Source organism: Suillus fuscotomentosus, assembly GCF_016647785.1.
Source record: "Suillus fuscotomentosus strain FC203 chromosome Unknown F5891scaffold_6, whole genome shotgun sequence".
Taxonomy (NCBI): domain Eukaryota; kingdom Fungi; phylum Basidiomycota; class Agaricomycetes; order Boletales; family Suillaceae; genus Suillus; species Suillus fuscotomentosus.
Genome location: NW_024539518.1, coordinates 955,704 through 977,859, shown reverse-complemented (window position 1 = coordinate 977,859; position 22,156 = coordinate 955,704). Strand labels below are relative to the sequence as shown.

The 22,156-nt window shown below is 48.2% G+C and overlaps 11 protein-coding genes across 11 annotated transcripts; 7 read left to right on the top strand and 4 right to left on the bottom strand.

Moving 5' to 3' along the window:
* Nucleotides 1-382: 382 nt before the first annotated feature.
* F5891DRAFT_1182985 (uncharacterized protein) lies at nt 383-1,185 on the top strand (the record flags this gene model as incomplete). Its single annotated transcript, XM_041366237.1, has 3 exons — nt 383-499; nt 553-636; nt 697-1,185. The coding sequence occupies 3 exons, from the start codon at nt 383-385 to the stop codon at nt 1,183-1,185; spliced, it is 690 nt and encodes a 229-aa protein (XP_041231496.1).
* Nucleotides 1,186-1,833: 648 nt separating this feature from the next.
* On the top strand, nt 1,834-2,730 carry F5891DRAFT_1161958 (ribosomal protein S21e). The gene is made up of 4 exons (XM_041365270.1): nt 1,834-1,890; nt 1,947-1,992; nt 2,045-2,212; nt 2,272-2,730. Exons 1-4 carry the CDS (start codon nt 1,876-1,878, stop codon nt 2,301-2,303), a joined length of 261 nt encoding a protein of 86 aa, XP_041231495.1. The 5' UTR covers nt 1,834-1,875; the 3' UTR covers nt 2,304-2,730.
* Nucleotides 2,731-2,811: 81 nt separating this feature from the next.
* F5891DRAFT_1007235 (GTPase-activating protein gyp7) lies at nt 2,812-6,084 on the top strand. The gene is made up of 11 exons (XM_041360461.1): nt 2,812-2,948; nt 3,003-3,176; nt 3,231-3,357; nt 3,410-3,520; nt 3,575-4,655; nt 4,705-5,000; nt 5,055-5,158; nt 5,210-5,309; nt 5,366-5,402; nt 5,455-5,614; nt 5,671-6,084. Exons 1-11 carry the CDS (start codon nt 2,889-2,891, stop codon nt 5,935-5,937), a joined length of 2,517 nt encoding a protein of 838 aa, XP_041231494.1. The 5' UTR covers nt 2,812-2,888; the 3' UTR covers nt 5,938-6,084.
* A 259-nt stretch (nt 6,085-6,343) lies between these two features.
* On the bottom strand, nt 6,344-8,673 carry F5891DRAFT_942630 (uncharacterized protein; the record flags this gene model as incomplete). The annotated part of the gene is made up of 12 exons (XM_041374433.1): nt 6,344-6,432; nt 6,485-6,526; nt 6,587-6,741; nt 6,791-6,915; nt 6,973-7,031; nt 7,143-7,271; nt 7,327-7,461; nt 7,565-7,667; nt 7,719-7,948; nt 8,003-8,157; nt 8,216-8,360; nt 8,412-8,673. The coding sequence occupies 12 exons, from the start codon at nt 8,671-8,673 to the stop codon at nt 6,344-6,346; spliced, it is 1,629 nt and encodes a 542-aa protein (XP_041231493.1).
* A 371-nt stretch (nt 8,674-9,044) lies between these two features.
* F5891DRAFT_1007227 (HIT-like domain-containing protein) lies at nt 9,045-10,096 on the top strand. The gene is made up of 3 exons (XM_041360460.1): nt 9,045-9,441; nt 9,496-9,649; nt 9,713-10,096. The coding sequence occupies exons 1-3, from the start codon at nt 9,086-9,088 to the stop codon at nt 9,998-10,000; spliced, it is 798 nt and encodes a 265-aa protein (XP_041231492.1). The 5' UTR covers nt 9,045-9,085; the 3' UTR covers nt 10,001-10,096.
* A 178-nt stretch (nt 10,097-10,274) lies between these two features.
* Nucleotides 10,275-11,923, top strand: F5891DRAFT_631849 (uncharacterized protein). Its single transcript, XM_041372566.1, has 9 exons — nt 10,275-10,348; nt 10,409-10,431; nt 10,482-10,626; nt 10,677-10,698; nt 10,748-11,014; nt 11,064-11,124; nt 11,176-11,197; nt 11,244-11,705; nt 11,763-11,923. The coding sequence occupies exons 1-9, from the start codon at nt 10,283-10,285 to the stop codon at nt 11,817-11,819; spliced, it is 1,125 nt and encodes a 374-aa protein (XP_041231491.1). The 5' UTR covers nt 10,275-10,282; the 3' UTR covers nt 11,820-11,923.
* Nucleotides 11,924-11,969: 46 nt separating this feature from the next.
* Nucleotides 11,970-13,849, bottom strand: F5891DRAFT_1125899 (putative oxidoreductase C terminal-domain-containing protein; the record flags this gene model as incomplete). The annotated part of the gene is made up of 10 exons (XM_041364028.1): nt 11,970-12,094; nt 12,150-12,225; nt 12,276-12,378; nt 12,428-12,532; nt 12,583-12,777; nt 12,834-12,977; nt 13,030-13,404; nt 13,457-13,499; nt 13,562-13,629; nt 13,680-13,849. 10 exons carry the CDS (start codon nt 13,847-13,849, stop codon nt 11,970-11,972), a joined length of 1,404 nt encoding a protein of 467 aa, XP_041231490.1.
* A 501-nt stretch (nt 13,850-14,350) lies between these two features.
* On the bottom strand, nt 14,351-14,646 carry F5891DRAFT_917462 (uncharacterized protein; the record flags this gene model as incomplete). The annotated part of the gene is made up of 2 exons (XM_041373731.1): nt 14,351-14,486; nt 14,549-14,646. Coding segments are annotated over 2 exons (234 nt in total), but the record flags the coding sequence as incomplete, so codon positions are not given.
* A 1,018-nt stretch (nt 14,647-15,664) lies between these two features.
* On the top strand, nt 15,665-16,970 carry F5891DRAFT_942719 (uncharacterized protein; the record flags this gene model as incomplete). Its single annotated transcript, XM_041374439.1, has 2 exons — nt 15,665-15,969; nt 16,043-16,970. 2 exons carry the CDS (start codon nt 15,665-15,667, stop codon nt 16,968-16,970), a joined length of 1,233 nt encoding a protein of 410 aa, XP_041231488.1.
* Nucleotides 16,971-17,382: 412 nt separating this feature from the next.
* On the top strand, nt 17,383-17,782 carry F5891DRAFT_1007219 (uncharacterized protein). Its single transcript, XM_041360459.1, has 2 exons — nt 17,383-17,521; nt 17,578-17,782. The coding sequence occupies exons 1-2, from the start codon at nt 17,417-17,419 to the stop codon at nt 17,695-17,697; spliced, it is 225 nt and encodes a 74-aa protein (XP_041231487.1). The 5' UTR covers nt 17,383-17,416; the 3' UTR covers nt 17,698-17,782.
* A 29-nt stretch (nt 17,783-17,811) lies between these two features.
* Nucleotides 17,812-22,104, bottom strand: F5891DRAFT_631680 (uncharacterized protein). Its single transcript, XM_041372565.1, has 13 exons — nt 20,969-22,104; nt 20,373-20,917; nt 20,232-20,322; nt 20,002-20,185; nt 19,625-19,948; nt 19,489-19,562; nt 19,338-19,438; nt 19,199-19,287; nt 18,982-19,145; nt 18,852-18,926; nt 18,673-18,799; nt 18,558-18,618; nt 17,812-18,504 (listed from the first exon to the last, which is right to left on the bottom strand). The coding sequence occupies exons 1-13, from the start codon at nt 22,055-22,057 to the stop codon at nt 17,967-17,969; spliced, it is 3,462 nt and encodes a 1,153-aa protein (XP_041231486.1). The 5' UTR covers nt 22,058-22,104; the 3' UTR covers nt 17,812-17,966.
* Nucleotides 22,105-22,156: the final 52 nt, after the last annotated feature.

Here is a 22,156-nt window from a genome sequence, read left to right as displayed (position 1 = left end):
ATCCAGTGAGTTGGAGTAGTATCGCACACCCATACGTTCCTAAAATGCATAAAAATAAAAATATAACCGACTAGAATGAGATGAGAAACTCACGCGAGTCATACCGGTACCCTTGGTGTGTGATGAAAAGTGGCAAAGCGTGTGGACAAGGCGAGTCAGGTTTCCCTTTTTGGGAAGGTTAGGAGCGGTAACCTTGAGGCTTCGAAACACACCCTAATCGCCTGTTTACAGCTTTTCCATTGTTCCCATTCATTTTAGTACCACAATAATGGTTCATTTGCCTTGCGCTGGCCAAACATAAAGCTTTGCCACGTTCTTTCGGCCCTCTGTATCTTTATTTGCCCTCCAACGACACCAACGACATCGTCCACAATCTTCAAGAATGCCATCAATAATTGCCCCATCACCACGACGCGTCACCCATGCCTTATTTCAAGACGCGTTACAGTCTCCTTCCCCGGAGACGCGTCAGTCACACGTCCCATCAACAGTAATTTCTGTAGGTCCCTTGGCAATTTTCTAGCTCTCAAATCGAGTTGACTTGTGCGTAAGGAAATTTTACCCTCGCGAATGCTTTTAAGTCCCCCGCGACTGCTGTCGCCAATCACACTCAATGAACCTCGCGTTTTGTCTCGGGTCAGTTTTTGCGCATTTTTATTTTATTTTATTCGAGCGGTGTTGATGCTTATCTCCTAGAAATCAAAGTCACCAATGCCTTGTGGTGCTGCAGTAAGGCGAGGGTCTACCCGTACCACTCGCTCCATGAATAAACGCCGTCGTTTTCCCCCTCGTATCGAGTCGCCTCTCGATGTATATAGCCGTGTTCCTATGTTTGATCGTCTCCCATGGATCTCCGCCATGGAGTACCCTCCGCGGTTCGATCTTTGCGACACAGCAGATCTGTCTCTTCTGCCCGCACTTGGCGCTGAAGAACCCACATTCTCAGACGCAATCCCTGCGTCTGGACCGGTGCGCCGCCGCAAGTCATCACTCCGTTCAAACCCTCTTGGAAATAATTCAGAGCCAGAATCGCCATCAAGACAAAATTTTCCTTTCCAGTCCCCCAACTGTGATCGGGAGCGTCTCAAGACCCCGCCCCCTAGGATACCTTTTGACCCCACACAAGTCACTTTCTACAACCTCATGCCAGTCTTTCCGCATGGAGCTGCCAATAGCCCCTCGTAGTTGCGCTGACTCATACGTGGCCACGCGTTCCCGACTCCGTCGTCTGATATTCTACCATTTGCAAAGCACTTGTACCGCCATCTTACCTGCATCTTCCTATAATAGTGGGGATTACTCGCGCCCATCGTCATTTCTCACTGCGCCATCTCAACAAACACCATGTATCCTGCCACGAATCTGCTCAATCATCCATTGCACGATCTTTATTTTCGCTTTCGCCATGGACTACGCTCTGCCTTGGATCAGCGATAGCTGTTCTTATCAGGCCTTCTTTGTATCTGAAATAGTATCTATTTGTACCTGCTCTCTGCGCTTCCGCATCACCGACCTCTGCTCGCTGCTCCTGCTTTACAGAGCCCTACTTCGATAGTTGCACCTGATCTCTGTTATCATTATATCTCCATTACCATCTTTCAAATTTCTTTTCCAGTATCATCGTACCTCGAATCCTCCTGATGCTATTACTTCGTTTTCCAACTGCATATCACGTTACGATACGATACGATAGACAAACAATATTATATGTATGTGTATCTTTTCGACCTACATTAAAATGGTCCGTTCGCCAAATGCAAATATCACATAATATCTGGTCACGTGCACAAACTGTACAGTTGCTTCACGAACTATCCCACGCATCATCCCTGTAGATTGCACATCGCACACCATAGCTAAAATCTCGATCTCGCAATGGAAAACGACCAGGTTTGTATTGACGTCGCACTGCTACATCCTAGTCTTGCCGCTTACCTTGGTATTAGGGCGTTCTTGTTGACCTCTACGTCCCCCGCAAGTGTGCGGCCACCAGTATGTTTTGAGCCAGACACCGTCTTAGAGCATTAACTCATCCATGGTTCAGACCGCCTAATTACCTCCAAGGACCACGCTTCGGTCCAGATCAATGTCGCCGATGTTGACGCCAATGGCCGTGCCCTGACCACTTACACCTCGTTTGCGCTCTGTGGACAAGTGCGATCACAAGGGGAGAGCGATGACTCTGTTAACCGGCTAGCAACGAAGGCGGGTTGTAAGTCTTGTTCTCTATGATTCATTGGTCTGGCCTGGACTGATAGTTTGTTCTTATAGTGCTCCGGAATGTGTGGTCGTACCAAAAATAAACGTTGTTGTGTTAGAGCGTTCGTCATATCATCATTTTACTTGCTCTGTTGATGTTGTAACCTGTGGGGTGAACACCTTTATGCCCATGTTAAGTGCATGCACACTACGTATGCGCGTGGACCAAAACGACCTGGCGTTTAACGAACAAAACTGCAATAATCGTGCATCTTGACCTACAAAAGGGTCTCTTAAACAGCCCTACAGTCTAATACTAACCTCGCTGCTTACCACGCTCCGTATATATATAAACACTACTGCCACAGTTGTTTGACTGACGGATCTTGACTGTTATCGGTGTTTAGCTTCCTGCCGCGGCGCGGGCCCATCTTTGAACAGTAAAAAGACCTGCTCTGGAAGAACGTTTCTTTACCGTGGTGTACTTCGAAAGCGTGGTCGACGTTGATGGTCAACAGATACTAAACGAAGTGAACAAACGTTTTTTTGAAATTCAGTGAATGTACTAGAGTACTGGAATTGTGGCAAACTGCGGGAGGACTACAAATTGAGATTTGACGTATTCACACTCAGTAGAGTCACGCAGCCGCAGTACAACGAACACTAAATAGTCCGCGGTTCAAGTCCTGATGCGTATGAGCGAGAATCATCGTGCTTGTGACTCTGACGGTTCCTTGTCCATAATTTCAGTGAGTTGCTGCTAGTTGGCCTTGTGGTATGCTGACCCAAGCCCCTTTCATTAGTCCGATTCCATGGTTGAGATTCAGCGTACCCAAAGCGAGAGCAGCGGTTCATTATCCCCTTCTGCAGAGGAGGAGAGCAAATATCGCCTTCTCTATAGTAAATCCAGAGTCTACGTTAATCCAACCGCATACGCTAGAGATAACATCCCGGGTTTCGTAGCTCTTGTCAAACGCGTGAGTAGCCAGGTCTCGTCTCGCATTTCTCGCATATGCATTTCTGCTGTCTAGGAGGCTGTCAATCCTACCTATCTGCTTGCATGGATTCCAGAGACACTGTTGTGCGAGAAGGGAACCGACGAATGGGACAAGTTTGTGAGGATTGAGGAGAAGGCCATGTTGGATGAGGAGGATGAAGGTCCGCAGCCTTTTTCTCTGTTCGAACCCCGGAAATCTTACACCATTCAAAGATGCGGTCCTTATCGACCTTCCTACACAAAGACCAGAGTCCTATGCATTCTCGGTTCCTCTGACTTCGATATACTCTCTTCTTGTCCATCCACCTACCCTTTCATCATGGCGTACGTTCTCATGTTGTCTTTGGACATTGACAAGGCTAAGCTAATCAACAACAGATGGTACTATCGGTATAAACCTCATAAACAGTTCCACACTCCCAACTCTGCACTTCCATGACGACGAGTCGTTTTCAATGACACTACCGTCTCGATACAGTAAAAGCAGCTCCACTGGTGCATACCCTCCCGCATCATTACCATCGTCTTCTCGAACCTCAACCTCATGGGGAGGCGAGGATCTGCTCTCTCGTCTACGACCTTATGCCCATCTACTCCGTTCCACACTACAGCCTTCCTTGTTTATCGTCGACCCATCTAAAGCCGACATTGACACGCACACCACTCAGATATTTGACGACGACGCTGTGGATGATATCCTTGCGCAGTCATCGTATGCTTCTTCGCATTCACCTGTACCTGCTCACAGACGCCCACGTCCATTATACAGTGTTCCTGCAAATACATCTAACCAACATCCCACCCGTCCATCTGTTTTGCATCGCTCTCTTTACCCACCCTCCATTTCCACCACACAATCCAGCTCTCATGCACGGATGGCGCTGCTGCAATCCTTTTCAAATATCACTAGAGCGACACGCCACGCCGCGCAAAACATTCTCTCTCATCCTCTCGCTAAGCCTATCGTCCCGCATCTCCCAGACCCTGTCAAGAGTCTAGTTAATGCCAACGGCGACTTGGAATGGGGTAGTTGGGTGGAGAAAGGGGGCGTTGGTGAGTTTGAGAGTGCGAGGGTGTATCTTGCTCGCTGGGCCCGCATAGTCGCTGAAGAGGGCGATCGAGCGCGTAAACGAGAGGCTCAGGCACTGCCCTCCTCCTCAGATGTGGTTGAGGAAATATCCCCGCTGGGTGTGTTCGAGCTTCTTCACTCCACGATCAACCTTCCCTCTCCCAAAACTTCTCGAGACCCGGCACACCCAATAGACGAGGCGCTTTGGGCGAAGTGGTTTGATAAGGACGGACGACCGAAAATCAGGCTCGAAGAGATGAAGTGCCAGGTTTTCAGGAGAGGCATAACTCCTTATGGAAACCTGAGGAAGAAAATGTGGCCCTTCATACTTGGTGTCCACGAATGGGACATAACTGGTAGTGAGAGGGAAGCGAAATGGGAGGAGAAGAGGTAATGTTGCCTTCACCACCAGATCCACACCTTCTGACCTGTTATGTAGAAAGCGATACTGTGAGATCAAGGATGAGTGGTGTGGTGTGCCCGAGGTCTTTGACAGGCCGGATGTCCTCGAAGAACGTCACCGCATTGATGTAGATTGTCGCCGCACAGACCGCACTCAGCCACTTTTCTCTACTTCCTATGAGGATACCGCTGACAATGGCTCAAATGGGGATCGTCGGTACACAACGATCTCTCCCCAGATGTCGGACATCGGTGCACAATCTCCCAGTAATGAACATATCGATCGTCTTGCAGGCATTCTCCTCACATACAATTTCTACAATAAAGAGCTTGGTGAGCGCATTTGGAATACTACATTTGCATGTGGTATCTCATGAAGGGAATGAGGGTATGTACAGGGCATGTCGGACCTTTGCGCTCCCTTGTACGTTGTGATGGGTTCCGACGAGGAGCTGACCTTCTGGTGCTTTGTGGAAGTAATGAATCGTATGGCGAGTACATCTGAAACTTGACGAAGATTCTGTCTCTGACATTCACAACAGATTCAAAATTTCCTTCGGGATCAGAGTGGAATGAAGAAACAACTCTCGACGCTCCAAGAACTTATCAGTGTCATGGATCCTGATCTATATCGACATTTAGGTCACTAAATCCATTTTTTGTGTGTTTATAACTACTCTGACTCTCATTTGCTACAGAAAAAACTGACGCGCTCAATTTGTTCTTTTGCTTCCGGTAAGTCTTGAGCAAAGCGCAGACAAAACGTCTTTGACTCTATTAATCCCAGATGGATCCTCATCGCTTTTAAACGTGAATTCCCTTTCGACGATGTCTTGCGTCTATGGGAAGTGTTGTGGACGGACTATTACAGCAATGAATTCGTTATCTTCGTCGCTTTAGCAATCTTGGAGTCCCATCGGGACATGATCCTACGGTATCTCGTAGAGGTGCGTGCCTTGCTTGCCTGTGGTGCAACTTCCTTTCTTACCGGGTATCCAACCAGTTTGACGAGATTCTGAAGTATTGCAATGAACTCAGTATGACCATTGAACTCGATTCTACTCTTGCCCAAGCAGAGGTCCTCTTCTTGTCATTTGCTCAGCTCGTTGCAGACATCGACAGAAGGCGAGCGGAGGAAGCCACTGATTCTACTAGTAGTGTGCTACGGCGACGAGGGACATCTCCCTCAGAAGGAAAGGCGTCTCTGTCAAAGGTAGCCATGCCTACTCTGAGCGACAACCTTAGGGACTTGTTAAAGACTGGGCGCTGAATCGGACGAGTGGGAACATTGATTTATGTAGTGTAGTCGTGCGGCATAACTGATACTGTAATGCACGTGTATAATACCGTCAAATCCTGGCTCGAATCTGCAAGTCCCAGTGCACGTCAGTCTTATAGCATTTTGCATACATATAAATCAGTGCCACTCCTGCTGGTGATTGGAACTTCCAGGTGAGTGCGTTTGGCCATGAAGGTGCCAATGTGGTGTTCCGTCCCTCGTAATGCCACATATGAGAGCAATAAATTAGGGTTGCCCAGTGTTGAGCCAGAATTAAGTATGCTGCCTGTGGTATTTGAAGTACAAGCTGTGGTTTGATAATAACCAGATTAATTTGAACGGCTACGAAATGCAGCAAAAAAGTTAGCTATGGGATAATATGACTAGCGCGCAGGACTTACGAGGCCTCTGCATTCTTCTTTTGGTCCGGGAAGAACACTGGGCCATAATCAATGAGGATCTCGCTCCCAGCGTCAATGTTCATTACTGTGTCAGTTATCAGCATTCCGCGTCCACGATAGTAGGGAAACCATCTGACTCGCAAATATTCCTATACGGTGTTCTCCATTCACAAGTCGCGCTGTCAAATGTTTGAGATGAGTTATCGAGATGGACATCAAGGGATACAGGCATTACACACCAAAAGCGCGACAATTACACTGCGTTTCGCTACCGACGCCACTAGAGCCCGAATGGTTGATGAACCTTGACATGTTGCCTGCACGCGAACTATCCAGGGATAGCGTGTTGTTGAGACCAAAGACATAACTTCGTCCAAGGTGCTCTGCAACCTCTCTATCAACTCAGTGAGCTACGGAAATTTTCAGGGATGAACGCTGCTCACCCGCGGCTGTCAAATGTCATTTCGTATATAAGCTCCCCGACGTATTCCACGATCAATTCACCCTGTTTGGCCGGTTCGAGAATGAATACACCTGCACCCCAACGACTTTCCTTGACCTCCAGTTTCTATAATCGTGGATAGAGTTATTCGTACGGTCTGGTGTGTTCAATGTAGATGTATACCTTGAAATGACCTTGTTGAATCTGCGAGTTCCCGCAAGTACTCGTTTCCGGGTCTTCGACTCAGTTAGACTCATCCAACCCTTGCTGAATGCTACGTAACATACCTCTGCCAAGAACAAGATATTAATGGCGAATCACAACATAGAAGATAGTCGGTATCACGCACCGACATCCGCATTTTACGCAAAGCTCTGGATCACACTCACGTCGAGCTTTGAGGCAAGAGCATCGCTTGACCTTCACACAGCTCATCCCATCGCGTGCTTTGGCACAGCGACAACCTTTCCATCTCCGAGCACCTGGTAAAGGGTAGCATCAAACCTCGTGCTGGTGGCAACACAGACATAAACATACATTTTCCAGGGCAACGGCAGTTTCGCTGGCAATGAGCCTTGTTCTTGAAACATAAACAGTCAGATAAAACATCGCATGGTCCAGAGTGATGACAAGGTTCGTTCCTGTGGAAAGTATCCAGTACAGCATTCGATACTTACGCAATAAGGGCACGCACGGTGTGAACTTGAGCGGATCACGATCTATCTCGTGCGGAGCGTCGGTAAAGTAACACGTGTCCACATACAATCGCCCCTACCTTGAAATTCCAGAGATCGCGACTTCCCCTTGCGTTCCCCATTTGGGCACTCAGTTTGAAGCTCGTCGAAATCTGAATATAGTAATCTGCGATAATAAAGGATCTGAACCACAGTCAGACCAAGGAAAGCTCTCATCATTTCATGTGGACAAACCTCATGGCAGGGCTTGAAGCACAATTCAGCATGGTCACAAGGTATCATATCTGGCTCAATATCTAAGATGCTCTTGAACGAATCGATGTCATCTTCACTCCAGCGAGGGAGTACCTCGACCGTCCTGCTCTGCAAGAAGCAGCCAGCATCGCAGGGGTGTTCTACACGTTTCAGTAGCTCTGACAGCCGGATAGTCTGCTTACGGGATGGTGACACGGGGTTTGTTTCAACTGCAAATTAAACTGTTTGGGCGTCAAAAAGGAACAACAGTTTGGAAGCCATACCATGAACAGGGCACAGTGGCTCAATACAGTTGAGGTTAGGACAAAACAATGCATGAGTGAGCTCAAGCCGATGTTGAAGAATACCGTGAGATGGCAATGAAGAAGGAAAGCTGTAGGGACAAGGAATGGTGGTCCCGTTCCATTTGAGTAGATCACTGTACGTTTATTCAAAGTTTGGATGCGAGCACGAAAAATGATCGGGAACCCCCATACCGACGACGACTCAGGGTAAACAGTCCAGGTTTTCCTGGAGTTGAGAAAAGCTTGAAGGGAAGGACCCCCGTGCTATCTGTATCCTGATACAGTAGACTGTGAACCGTACGGAGGCGATAGGCTGCCTCTAAAGAAATAACTTCTACTATTCACAATAATGATGCTTCATCACACCCGGTGAATAGTAAGTACTCACAATCTGGATCATAGTCATCATCTTGCCATGCAAAGGAGCCATAACACAGTGTATGATCTACGTGGTCGAAGGTTGGATCATCCGCATATGGGATGAACGGCATCATATCGTCATCATCTCCCCTAAAGATATTCCTTGAGATGGGAGTGCAATATTCATAGGGTTTGTGTGGCTCAAAAAGCTCGGCATGTACTACTTGAAGAGATATCGTGGAAGTTGATCTTGGAGTTCCATCTTCAGAGTAAGAGGTCAATGCAACCATTCTTTCCGTGTCTCCGTCCGGATCCCCACCGGCCTTACCGACGGCATGGAGAGGTGTGCTATTGCCATCTGGTATTGGAACACGTGGAGTTGATGTGACATGGGACAGAGAGCGGATGAAATGCTCGCAGTATTTGACTTTCCAGCCACTGAATTCGGCCAGAACCTCTGCAAAGACTGTTTGCACCAGCTTATGAATCGGTGAATCATCACTTGGCTGCAACGCCTGCTCGTTCGCTTGCACAATCGAAGCGAGCGACATTTGAGTCCTTTGTAAATAATATGTGCAGTCGAGGGTGAGGTAAAACTGTAGTATGTCACGGTCACAACATTCATGAATTGTGACATACGTGTCTTCGTGACAGCCGGCTCACCAACTCCCCTAACGCAACGCCGAGAGTGTGAGGCACATCATGTCCAGCGCCAACATGACCATTTTTCGCGCCTACGCGCAAAAGTCCAATCCTGCCAGTTTGCCTCCATCAGTTCTCTTCTCACATTCCGAGACGTGTTTGACGGTTTTTGATGCATTTCCGAAATCGATCTTCCATTTTCTCGTTATACCTCGTGTCAGGCCACCCTTCAATGTGTACCAACTCGCCAATCTACGTTCACTGCTCAAATGCGAGAAAAACTGCGCCAAGGAACTCCTCATAGATCTAAGCCGAGAAGCGAACAATGTCAAGAAAATGATTGAAAGTGAGATGTTTAAGAAGTATGGATTCAAGTGGGAAATATGGATGGGCTTCCATGCAATACCTAGCATGGAGTAAGTCTCGATTGATTAATCTTCTGACGCACTCATACATATATGTGATTCTAGACACCTCCATCTCCACGTACTTTCTGCTGACCTATGTTCCCCGAGAATGAAGTTGAAGAAACACTACAATTCCTTCCATCCGAAGCGCGGCTTTTTTATTCATTTGAGCGATGTTCTCTCTTGGTTCGATGCCGACCCGTCGTATTATAAAACAGTGAGTTGTTTGTACTTCGCTGCCGTACATTCTCTGCGGCGTTGACTGCTGCCATGACTCTAGACCTCTCAACTCAAGAAGAGTGAATATGAGCCTTTACTGAAGGAAGATCTCTCTTGCTGGAAATGCGATCGCAACCTTTCGAACATGCCTAAATTGAAGTCACACTTGCAAGAGGAATTCGACAAACTGTTCGATCAAGAGAAGGCAAAGGTAGAAAGAGAGAGGAAACGTTCCGATGATCTTGCACAAACATCTTCATCCCAAATATCACTGAATGATGACGATTCGCCGCAGGATGAATTGGTCCGTGGGAGCGATGAGGAGCGAGGACCCCATAGTGAAAACTGAATTTCACTTATGTGCGCCATCCAGTAAGCCGGTCATTGACTCGAAATTTTTCGTACCACATGTTTTCTGTAACTCTAATTCTATGATTTTCCGAACTTCGCGCGAGACACTGCGTCGGACGCCGTGGCATATCATTCAGATTTTGATTTCACCCGATAAAGTCTATTTTTTGCGATTCTGGTCGGGCTGTCAGTATCATGGGATCCCCAGGCGCCCCGCCTTCCGATAGATATATAAACTGGCTGCAAGAGAAATGAGTTGACATCAGCTTTGACAGAAACTATGACATTCTTCACACTTCGCTGGGGCATCATCTCTACGGGTTGGATCGCAGAACAAGTTGTTTCGGTGAGAAAATGGAACTTCGTGTCATGATCGTGTGAGCCATTGACCCCGTTTGCCGTCAAGGATCTGCTTGTTGATCCTACCACGTACGAGCGCATGTATTTTCTTTGAGATTGAGACTGATGAGTTTCCTCAGGCGTGATACCAATGATGTGATGCACAAAGTGACTGCTGTAGGCTCCCGAAGCGTTGAGAAGGCCCAGAAGTTTATCGATGAGTTTGTGAACGGCGACAAGACTGTAAAGGCGTATGGAACGTATGACGAAGTCTATGCAGATAAGGTTCGTGGATCACTTTCGTCGAGTCTATTTGCCTCTTGACATCATTCAAGAATGTAGACGCTATCTACATAGGTATGACTTTTCCAAACTATGACCACAAACAATCAATATTCGGCCCTAGGTACACCCCACACGTACCATTACACAAACGCTTTGGATGCACTCAAGGCAAAAAAGCATGTACTATGCGAGAAACCAGTGACCTGCAACGCTGCAGAACTGCGTTCGCTCATCGCAACGGCGAAAGAGAATGGGGTTTTTTTCATGGAGGCACTATGGACGCGTTTTCAGCCACTCGCAAAGGAAGTCAAAGAGCTTATCGACTCCGGTACACTTGGCCTGCCTGTGGTTGTCCATGCTGATTTCTCCGTCGACTTTGGCATTGACAGTGAGCAACCCTGCTTGTATTGCGATATCCGTTTGAACGTCACTCGCAGAATTGCCCTTGACTCATCGCATGCTCGATCCCAAGCTCGGTGGGGGTGCGATTCTTGACCTGTGAGTGCGATATGTTCCCTTTGAGTGCCAGTTTAACCTAAAGTGACACAGTGGTCCGTATCCTCTAATCTGGGTATGTGCCGTTGACTACATGGCATCCTCTGCTTAAGTCTATGCAGACAATTCTTGCTCTCTACGAGCACCCCGCCAATAAGCGTACGAAACCTTCAAACATCACCGGTACAATGTACAAAACACCGATCACCGGCGTCGACTGCAACACGTCATATATCGTCACCTTCTCTCCCAACTCCAGCACAGGCTCTACTCTCGCCGCACAGGCAGTCCTGAGCTGTAGTATGAACGTAGCGTCCCACAACCCAGGCGTTACCATTCGATTTGAGAAAGGGACTATCATGATCGACGCGCCCGTACCTTGTCCTCTCAGGTATACCGTACAATACTTCAAAGAGGGCAAGCCGGGCGAAATCGCGCGCGAGGATACCCGGACGTTTAAGTACGTCGGTTCGGGCTGGCATTTCCAGGCCGATGAGGTTGCACGATGCGTCAGAGACGGGAAGCTTGAGAGTGAACTATGGAGTCATGACAAGAGCATTTTGGAAATGGAAGTTTTTGATGAGGTGAGTTTGCATAATTGGGTTCCCTGTCCAAGTTCTGGTCCGATCCATGCGTCGCAGGTTCGCCGCCAGGGAGGCTACAAATTTCCTGACGGCATTGAGAAGGTGCTACTATAGGATTGTCATGAAATCGGTCGGAAAAGGAACAATAAAATCACAAGACATTATGTAAGTTGTGCACACCATCTATACTATTTACAATACTACTTTACAACGAGTCGGAACGATATCTTCGCTCCAAGATTCCCAGCCCAGGTATGTGCCATCTTATTCAGCCTCGCCTTCCTCTTCAAACACAGTGGCAGCAGCTTTGCTTGCGGCAAGTCTAGCAGCGCGAGAACGCTCGCTGGCCTCCCGGATGGCCCACGTAAGTTCGTAAGTTCTGCAAGCGTCTGCAACGAATAACGTTAGATCGTGAATGAGTGACAAGTCTATCTGGAAACGTACCTTCGTAGGAGCTCAGGATCTGAGCAGCCTCAGGGTCCTCTTCGATGTCCTCGATGATGTCAATCCAGTTGGATACCTGAGTCATGTATGTGCCTCGATTTTTTCTTCAAGGATGTCACTACTTACCTCGGAGAAGAATGGGTCGTCATCGGGGAAGGTATACATTTGTTCGTGATCATCGCCGGGCTTGCGGACATACAACGTAGGCTGAACGTAAGGGTTGACGAGCCTAGGAATATCATAAGAGGGTGATGCAGTAAGTTTGAATAGGAGCATACTTGAGGGAGTAGCCATCGGCATGGATCTCGAGCTCACAGCTGTAGTTGTGCCCTTGGAGGGTCACAGTGTGAATGAAACTGCCAACCGCACCGGAACCATATTTCCTATTATCATGTTAGCATTTAGCTTCTCGAAAGTAACAACGCATCTTTACCAAGTAGCTGCAGTAACACGGGGAATCCTGTTCTCCGGGGCAATCTTGCTTTCGTCAATTTGCACCTTGGAGAGATGGCCAGCATTCTCGTCCCAGTCAAGGGAATGAGCGGCGACGGAAGATATGTCAACTTCCCCACCAAAGTACCGCGAGAGATCGCAGAAATGGGTCCCCTGCTCGATAACGGGACCAGCACTAATGAATTAAAGTCTGTTATTGACTTACACATTCTAGACCAGAACGCAGCTCACCTCTTGGATTTATCCCACCAGTCAGGTTTCGCGATCGCCTCGTAAGCACATGCATAACGAGCAATTGTGACCATCACGGTGAGCCCGTTCTCCTCGATGATCTGCTTCATCTTCTGAACAGCTTTCAGGTACCTTAGCATGTACCTGTGCAGGATAGATTCATTTCATTTGTTGAGTCAACTGTCTATAAACGTACCCGACGGAACAGATGGCGCCAGAGTCGGAGATCGCCTTTGAAATCTGGAAGGACTGCTCCAGCTCATGCTTTGGACCGGTCGCTATGGGCTTCTCCATGAAGATGGCCACGCCAGGGAAGTATTTCAGAATTTGCATCTCAATGTCGCGACCCGGTTGGAGGGTTCCGCGGAACATTGGAGGAGAACCGACGACAATGGCGCGAGGACGGTCCTTTTGGGACATGTTCTTAACAAAGTCCTCGAGGGTCTTGAACACGCGCGTTGCCTGGTACGCGGAAATGACGAAGGAGTCGCATTTCTTTTGGAGTACGGCAGTTGCACGCTCGATCGCAGGATCGATGAGGGCAACTACTTTGAGACGCAGACCGAGCTTACTGTGATGGTTTTTAGGTGGCAGAGTATGTGGAGACAAGGGGGAGGACTTACTGCTCGAAGCGGAAAGAGTGATTCCAGGGTCCTTCATCGGATCCTGGGGTAGCGGGGATGAGTCAGGTACCCGTAAGGTACGGATATGACACTAGCAGAACTCACCAAACATGATATTTCCTGCACCGATAAAGACGACATTGAAATCATTGGTGCCGCCAACATGCGTAGTTCTATTGGAGAAATATCAGTGATCGGATCATATAAATTGGAGGGTACTGACTTATCCATCGGAATCAGCCTCGATGGGTCGATAGAAGGGCGTCTGGATTGACCAGACGAATATCCTGATCCACGCCTATCGGGAGGCCTTCGTTCTGAGCCTCGACGAGAGGCAGGCTGTTTTGTGGAGGTCATCTCAAGGGTTGACGAAAGTCTGCGTGTGGAGGCCATCCTGTCGATTTCGAGATAACGACGGGGGAATCGGAATGGAGTAAGTATTGGAAAGCTGCACTCTTTATAGCAGTGTGGAGAAGATAGGACCAATTAGTAATATGTGCGCAGACGCACTCAAGGAACAATTGCAACGAGACGGACATCACTACGGCACACACGCCGGCAGCGCTGTTGCTTATTCGCACCCTGTCACCGGTACCCGGTGTGTGCACGACCGTGGTCCCGTTGTAAACTCGGACCATAAAGCGTGGTGTCATGCATGCACGCTTCGTGTACCTCATCGGATGTAAATCGGATAGTATGTCTAAATAATGCTTATGACAACGACAGAGTAAGGAGAGCAACGATGTGGGAAGGAGTGAGGGGTATCAAGGGGTTAAACTGAGTATTAGAGTCCATTTAAAGCTGATCTTGACAGCATATGCGGAATGAATGAAAGAGAAACGAATTCTATGACCTGTTGGATTGTGCCGTATTGTTCTGTTGTTGCTTCGGAAATCTGCTAGCTAACTCTTGACGTTTGCGTTCAGCAGCTTCTAAGCGAGCAGTCATGGCTCTAAGCTCTTCTTTCAACTTCTCATTCTCCTGAGTTAGCTTCATCACGTTACTAGCTCGCTTCTGGACTTTCTCGGCCCTGTGAGGTTACCGTGACTGACCGTCCCTGCATTGGGCAATCGAGGATATGATCCGACTCACTGTGGTTCTGAAAATTTTGAAAAACCCATGATCGTGTCAAAGGAAAAAGTGAGATCAAGTTCCGCTGGTGGAATCTCTGGGAGAGCAGGAGAAGGACTCGGAGTTTCTGAACGAAGTCTGTGCCGTTGAGACGGTGGCTCTAGGCGATTAATTGAAAGGCTAACGATTCAAATGAGCGAATATATGTACTCGCATATGCTCTCTTTATCGCACCTAGAAGTGTTTACTGAATCCATGCTGAAGAGAGAAATGTCAAACCAACATGATCATCATCAGCCACAACCCTCAAAACCCATGACTATCCAACATCGGTATATAGTTCTCACGTATGTTTTAAAAAGGAAATATATTTCCATGACTAATTGTCATTCGGAGTTATTAATTACAAGTGGGTGAATGACATTAGCGTTTAGCTTCAGCTCCCTCTTTCCTTTGACCCATTTACTTCCTTCTCTTCGCTGGCGCTGTCGTTGACGACGACTACATGCCAAATTTGATGTCAACCGTCATTGACGGTCACGACGTGCTGGCGGCTAATGACCATATTCTAGGTCACCATGACTCTCACACAAATGACGCCGACATTCACGACCTCAGCATTCCGTCTACTCACTTTCACAACTCTATTGGCGGCACCGTCCCTGTATCTATTAATGGATCCCACAATGTGTATTATAACTCTTACACCGATACGTCCTTCCAGGACATCGGTCCATATCCCTACCCCTTGCAGCAAGGTCATGTGCCGGATGCTCAACTCGACCTCCAATATATCCTGTCCTCGGATATGTCACATCCACACTCCAATGATTTTATACATGATCATCCCCAGTTGCAAACAAAGCACTTCCAACAATCGCAGAATCTTTCTTCCTTAGGTCCTCCTTCTGACCCTGAGTCACAACCTCAGTCCTCTCCCTCAATTTCATCTTCAGCTAGCTTTGCACACGCCCTCCACGATTTGTCACGTTCTCCAGATAATGCTCCAACTCCATACACTCCATCATCACCCCTAAAAGTTGCCAGATACGCTCACGCAATGCTACCGCCCATTGTCCATTCAAGTCCCTCTAATGCTAGAAAGGATGAAACTGATGTGCGTTCTAGTATATTCTGATGTGCCTATCATCTGATGGTTTCCTTAAGAGTCGTTCCGTCAACAAACGCCTAAACTCCGGCGCGGCATCACAGGTCGACCCCTATGCGTCCGCGTTTTTGCGCGACCAGCTAGGGGAACCAAAATGGAACACGTTTTATGCACGGTTATTCGAACGTAGACTCGGTCCTATCAAGTCTAAGATGCGAGTCAAAACCAAAGGCACCGGAGGCGGTGGACTTAGTACTTCTAGTCCTGGCGCCACAGCAATTGATTTTCTCATCAAAGTCGAAGTCGTCAAAGAAGTGCTGCGCACCTACGTCCCGTGAGTTTCGCCGTCATCTCATTGGTGAATTAATTAAAATTAAATGTTTCGCCTTGCTGTGCTCTTTTATCAGACATCCGTACAATCCGCTCAAGTCCCTAGCACATATATTTCCGGGCTCTCCGTCAGGATCTGTTACCCTGACCCGCTCCACCATCCTAGTTCTATCTGGTTGGTCCAACACACAGTTTTCGTATTGGGCTCGTCGCTCTGAAGGTATCTCTGTCCTAAGAGATCACGACGAGCGTCTGCAATCAGTTGCAATCGCCCTGGAAAAGCGCTTGAGGCAAGGCGGGGTGCTCCAAGACTTACCTGATGACGACGCCTTTAGTTCCCTTACCTATGGCCACGTGGCGGAGTCATCACCAAACGTCACCGGCAAAGGTCTTGACATCATCATTGAGGAGGTAAAGAAACGTACTGGACTTAGTCCATTCCTTCGTGGGAAACATTCTTCCCTTGATCCGTTTGGCTCTACCAACGGGGACAAAGATACAGGACCAGGCCCTCCGTCTGGCCCCCCTTCAGGACCTGTGTACATGCCAACCTTCCAGGCAATGGAGTATTCTCATTCTCCTCCGGTATCTACGGAACCTCCTCGCCGGCCCAAGAAAAAGAGGCGGACGAGCGCTACTGGGTCAATATCTTCGCATGCCGGTTCCAGCGTAACTCATGCAGAGCTGGTAGCTAGCTCAGGTCAGTTGGGATACGCGATGGAGTCGGGTGTTAAATCCGATATAGCGAATGCGATGTCACCTGATGTGGCGTCGCCGGCTTCGCTCTCGGTATCACGTCCGTTGCCTCGGTCTCTTGGCGTCATAGATGATGCTATTGGTGCCTATCAGCTCCAGACCAACATGATGGATGACCCTGCGGAGACCACCGACAGGGAGTACTTTCCTGTATCGGATTCTCGTTCTGACTTTGATGAATTACGACACAAGCGGCCGTTCTCGTATTCTGACCTTTCCATGGAGACGCGACAGAGGCTCAGCGTCTAGATGATTTGACAAGCTTTATGCCACGATGTGCATTCCGTTTCCAGCCTTTCGGTTTTATGAAGTTCACGTGCCTCTGAGGACTTTTCCACTGCATGCATACTAGCCTTCTGCATGCATATTGCTTCGCTTCTCGCTTCGCTTTCTCGATGCTCATCGATCATATGCCCATTCACTTTACCTGATCAGTCTACCCCCGCTCTCTAATTTTTGTACCACTATCAGGAATCATATTCAGAAAACTTATCAATCACCACCCTAGCTACGTACGATACGGATCATATTCTCATTGCAGTACTTTTTTGTGGCTTGTCCACTCGTAGTTTCCCATGTAGTTCTAGAGCATCTTTCGCCCGAAAACCCCAGTTGTAATAACTCACACACAAACACGTTTCCTTGCTTATTACCATTTCGGTGTTAACGTTCACCAATTACCGTGACCATGTGTGATGTTGAACATCGGCCATATCATAACGACTTTGACGGCCGCATTCTTTGTCGTTGCAAGCTATGTGATCTTCTTCAACACGTTTCTACCGCTCTCTGGTATTCATGTACGTTCTTGGTTAAGATGTCGTCGTGGCACATATATGAATTGTCGACCTGGTAGGCCCTTGACGTCCTCGCACAAGACACCCATTACAAGTACCTTGCCTTATTCATCATTCCCATGGGCGCATACTTTGTGATTGCAAACTGGGTAGGCTGGCAGTACTATCAGAATTCTTGATTGTGAGTGCTGCTGCTATTTGCCTCCACCTTCCCTGAACTCGGTTTCGATGTGACCGCCAGCATATTCAGAGATAAGGCAGAATTACAGCACACACAACGCACGGCACCAGATATTCGAGCATAAACTTTTGATACAAGTATTACAAAGTCTAGCCTGCGATGGCGTACTACATGTGCATAAATGGGTATCCAAACGTGGTGCATATCGAGGAAATTGCATGAAATTGAATAAGTTATAAGTAAAAGGACAACATCGGTATGCCATCATCATGGAGGTTCAGATGTTCGTGACTTTTCCGTTGGGGGTTTTGGCCTCTTCTGCACTTGTCTCAGCTCTTGCCAGAGTCGACTGCGCTCGGGCTCTTCCCTAGGTGTGGAAGTGTAATTTGACCTAGTGGGACTAACTTCCCTAACACGAGAGCTTCTGGACATTGCAGGGCTGATGGCCCGTCTCACCGTGAACCTGGGTCGTACAGGTGAGGGCGGTGCCTGGGATGGTGGTATGGAAGTTTTGTTCGATCTCGTCGGACTGGGATCACGGAGTCCCCGACTTGAGGGCTTGGCACTCTGGCGGCCAATAGGTTCGGGACGAGTTTGGTTTGTAAGAAGACGTGCAATGCTAGGTCTGCTAACCAAAACAGAAGACCGAGTAGGGCGGCTCGGACCCACTTCCGAGCCTTCCGTTTCGCTCTCTACACGGGTATTTTGACGAGGAAATGGGCTGCGACTCGTGCGTGCCGGGGGCTTGGGCGTCGGGTTGGCTCGCCCGGGACTAACGGACGGTAAACGAAGATAGCGAGCACGGCTATTTGAAGGCATTGAACAAAACTGCGCAGTCATGTAGAGGAAAGAACTCACGCTATTTCCTTCAAGTGAGTTTTCGTTTTGTAGGCTTGGTGCCACTTTTCGAATACTCGATCTGGATTACGAAAGTTATTCACTGTATATGATCGTCATATAAATAAAATCTCACTGAGGACGGCATCATTATGAGTCTCTCGTGCTCTTTTAGACAGAAGTGCCTGCGGCATAGCAGCTCTCCAGATAGCCCAATACCTCATCTTGGTTCGTGAGGCTTGGAAGCGGATGGCTGGGAGAGACTGAAAGGGTGTTAACATATGTGTTATTGTTAGAATGAAAGAAAAAACATACCCGAGTCTTCGAATGCCAAATACCAAACGTACGGAAGAGAAGATTCTTTTGATTCTGAAGGGCTATCTGGCGTAGCTATTGTTTTCGGAGTTACGGAGGTATGCTTTGTTGAGGATGCCACAGAACTCACAAGGGGTCGAAGTTTCTCATCCATATACCGTTCTCTCCACCTGTTCCAAGCAACCTGCACATTTGCCCGGTCAAATTCGAGTTCCTTTTCGCGCAAAGTAACGCGCTTATGATGTCGAGCACGGGCCGCCATCAGCCAGCGATGGAACATCCGGCGAACGCTCTCTACAGTGCAAGAGTCAAACAATCAGCTAGATGACCTCGACCTAAGTACTGACCAGCCCGTTTGATATCAAGATGACTCTCCATGAGGCTCAGGTCTTCAACGTGGCGCAAACATATATTCTTCCACTTCTTGAAGGCGAAGCTGAGGAAAAAGTCAGATGCGTTTTTATAGAGATGCAGAGGGTCGCGTACACTGTTAGTGCGTGGGCGCTCTTCTGGCTGACTTCCAGTTCCCGCAACTTGGTTTCAATGACACGATTGGTCCAGAGTCTTAAAGCATCCCGTTTTATTCGCTATAATGCAATTAGACTGAATTTCAAAGCCTGAAAATCGTCCGACTTGCCAGAGACACGAGGTCATCTATTTGCTGCGCTGCCAGCCGGCGGAATCGCATTCTTTGATATTTCTGGTGCCACGCTTTAGGTGAAATGAAAATATTAGAAACCAACTAAATCAGATCATAGATGCGTCAACTTTACCTGTCATGAAAGTGCGAAGTCGACGAATCTCGAGGTGTTCGAGTTTCTTCTGCCTTTGGCGTTCCTCAAACTTGACCTTCCAGGCTTTCAAAATCTTTCGCTGAAGAATGAAGTTCTCCACGAATCGAGCTTGTTTCAATAGCTTCATCTTCGCCCTCAGCTGGATGCGCCACTTGAGTAGCGCATCATACTGCACACGAGCAAGGTTGCGTTGAACAGCGAAGGCACGGCGGTTTTGGTAAATTGTATAGACCTGATGCCAAGTTCGCAGAGCAGAAGAGACAGTATATGAATCGGAGCGCATGGAGAATGCGAGAGCATAATCTATCTCGTCGTTAAAGATCCCTGGGATGATCTGATTGCTAAAATACACTCACCTTCGAGATGCTTGCGTTCTCTCATGCGATCCTTCCAAACAGCCATTGAATTTTTCACTAGACGCATGTCTCTCACCCTTTCGAGCAGTTTCCCGCGTTCGCGGGCCTTCCAGACTCTGGTGACGGCTCGGAGCAAAAAAACATCTTGACGAGCGAGATATTTGTCGGCACGCTTTTCCGTGACCTACTAAAATGAGTATTGTTCGAAATTATTGAGTGAGGGAACGTACACGCATTCGATCTCTGGTAGTTTTCCATCTGCTTATTGCTCGTTTTAAGATAGCAACATCGCGATAGGCACCCGCTGTCTGGCGCTCACGGCTACAAGAGGTGTTGGCTGTCTGAATGTGAAGAAAACCATATCAACTTACGTCTGCTTCTTCCACAAGTCCATCATGATTCCTTTGATTCTGAGTGCCGTTTTGTGTGCAACGGTTTTTTCAGCATCTCTGGCAGCCATGATTTTTTTCCAGTGCTTCCACGCTCTATGAGCAGCGCTCCCCTTGATCCTGTGAGCAAACCCGTCTGCAGCGGAATCCATGTGATCTAGCTTCAACAAAGAGTTTCTCCATCGCAGGAAGAACCGTGCAACTATACGTTCATTGTACTGCAATTCGTTTAGAATAGAGCGGTGGGACTGTTGCCATTTGACCCATGCATCTTTGACAAGTTTAATTTCATGCCTTTCGCGAACCGTCTTCATCTTGGCGCGCATGTCATGACGCCACTGTAATTGCTTTTTCTGCTTATGCTTCGCACCCCAAACACCAAGGGCGAAACGAAGGCAGCGCGCATCGGCAATGGAAGCAGCGCGAGCATGCATTTCAAGGCGCGTGGCAGTAGCATTCCGCCAGGAGCGTAATGAAGAACCTAGGATTACATTATCTCGAGCCTGAGCAACTTGTTCGTTCGTTGTCTAGATTGAAGTATTACCATCTGATTAAATCACAATAAAAAAAATACCTACCACTAGCCACTGGTACCCAAGAACCCAAATCTCCCAACAGTGTTCGAGGAGTTTGTCTTCACGGAACTTATCAGCGTCTTCTTCGTCTCGTGACACCTTAATTTTCTGCCACGCTTCATCTTCATTTATCACGCTTCCCTTGCGCGTGCGACCCTTTGCAAATTCAATCGCATTGACTGCTACGGAGTTTTGAATCGGTGACGATGCAGGAATTATCGGCTGACCCCGTGCTTTTTGAGGGACAGGCGTTGCAACAGCAGCGCGATAAGATGGCGGAGTAGTTGATAAAGAGCCAGGTATATCACCACCGTCGGTGGTGTCTGACATTCCTTCCCACACAGCTGGCTGATAATGACCAGTAGCTTGAGGACGGGGCGTAGATACACGTGTAAGAGCAGGTGGAAGGATGCTGTTCGAAGGGCGGCTTGCATGCGTCCTTGTGACCCGTGTTAATTGTACTGATGCGTTGGGACGTGTAGCCTGGCTCAGGCGCGTGAGGGGGCGAGGAGGGGCCTGTTCGGATTCGGCATCAGAAAGAGGGGTTTCTGTTTCTGTTACAGATCCATCCTGTTCCTGGTCTTGGTCTTGGTGAGAGTGGAGGGTAAACACATCGTCATCCTCGTCGCGGACAGGTGTTGCGAGACGGGCAGTCAATCTCGCAGGCTTCGAAGTCGGAATGGGTACTTTGGCAGACATCGTAGGGATTGGAACTCTCGAGGGACCGCTGTAACCATGCTGTTGTTTCACCCCCTCCCATTTGTGACTCCAGCTTGATCCTCGGAGTTTGCAGAGCTCCAGCAGCCTCCCGTAATGCACTGTCTCCGTCTGGCTATCCCAGCCCCGATCGTGCAGTTCATCGTTGTACGCCTTTAGTCCAGAGAGAAACGAGGTAGCATTTGGGGGTATTCTTTTGACAACTGCATCAAAAAACTCGACTTCTGCAGACGTCAGGTTGTGTAGTTCAGATTTTGAGGCCGCCGACCCGCGGGAGACATCGGATACTGTTGCCTGGAGAGAGACTAACGAACGTTGAGCTGCAACGAGAGGCTTCGCGGGCGAGGATGTGTTAGTTGGCTTGAAGCCGGGCATATAGACAAAATGGAGCTGTTAGTGATGGTACATCGACCAAACGTGGCATCTGATGATGATCAACAAAATGCAGACGCGTTCGCGACACAGGCACGTGCA

Bases quoted from the DNA above. Each gene is read 5' to 3' on its own strand.
- F5891DRAFT_1161958 (XM_041365270.1), top strand. The intron at 1,993-2,044 runs GTATGTTTTGAG...TCCATGGTTCAG, and splicing joins CCGCAAGTGTGCGGCCACCA to ACCGCCTAATTACCTCCAAG. The intron at 2,213-2,271 runs GTAAGTCTTGTT...TTGTTCTTATAG, and splicing joins GCTAGCAACGAAGGCGGGTT to TGCTCCGGAATGTGTGGTCG.
- F5891DRAFT_1007235 (XM_041360461.1), top strand. From the start codon at position 2,889: ATGCGTATGAGCGAGAATCATCGTGCTTGTGACTCTGACGGTTCCTTG. The intron at 3,177-3,230 runs GTGAGTAGCCAG...TCTGCTGTCTAG, and splicing joins TCGTAGCTCTTGTCAAACGC to GAGGCTGTCAATCCTACCTA. The intron at 5,001-5,054 runs GTGAGCGCATTT...GAAGGGAATGAG, and splicing joins TTTCTACAATAAAGAGCTTG to GGTATGTACAGGGCATGTCG.
- F5891DRAFT_1007227 (XM_041360460.1), top strand. From the start codon at position 9,086: ATGTCCAGCGCCAACATGACCATTTTTCGCGCCTACGCGCAAAAGTCC. The intron at 9,442-9,495 runs GTAAGTCTCGAT...ATGTGATTCTAG, and splicing joins CATGCAATACCTAGCATGGA to ACACCTCCATCTCCACGTAC. The intron at 9,650-9,712 runs GTGAGTTGTTTG...CCATGACTCTAG, and splicing joins ACCCGTCGTATTATAAAACA to ACCTCTCAACTCAAGAAGAG.
- F5891DRAFT_631849 (XM_041372566.1), top strand. From the start codon at position 10,283: ATGACATTCTTCACACTTCGCTGGGGCATCATCTCTACGGGTTGGATC. The intron at 10,349-10,408 runs GTGAGAAAATGG...TTTGCCGTCAAG, and splicing joins TCGCAGAACAAGTTGTTTCG to GATCTGCTTGTTGATCCTAC. The intron at 10,627-10,676 runs GTTCGTGGATCA...ACATCATTCAAG, and splicing joins ACGAAGTCTATGCAGATAAG to AATGTAGACGCTATCTACAT.
- F5891DRAFT_1007219 (XM_041360459.1), top strand. From the start codon at position 17,417: ATGTTGAACATCGGCCATATCATAACGACTTTGACGGCCGCATTCTTT. The intron at 17,522-17,577 runs GTACGTTCTTGG...TCGACCTGGTAG, and splicing joins TACCGCTCTCTGGTATTCAT to GCCCTTGACGTCCTCGCACA.
- F5891DRAFT_631680 (XM_041372565.1), bottom strand. From the start codon at position 22,057: ATGCCCGGCTTCAAGCCAACTAACACATCCTCGCCCGCGAAGCCTCTC. The intron at 20,918-20,968 runs GTAGGTATTTTT...ACTTCAATCTAG, and splicing joins TTGGGTACCAGTGGCTAGTG to ACAACGAACGAACAAGTTGC. The intron at 18,619-18,672 runs GTGAGATTTTAT...TTCGTAATCCAG, and splicing joins TCATAATGATGCCGTCCTCA to ATCGAGTATTCGAAAAGTGG.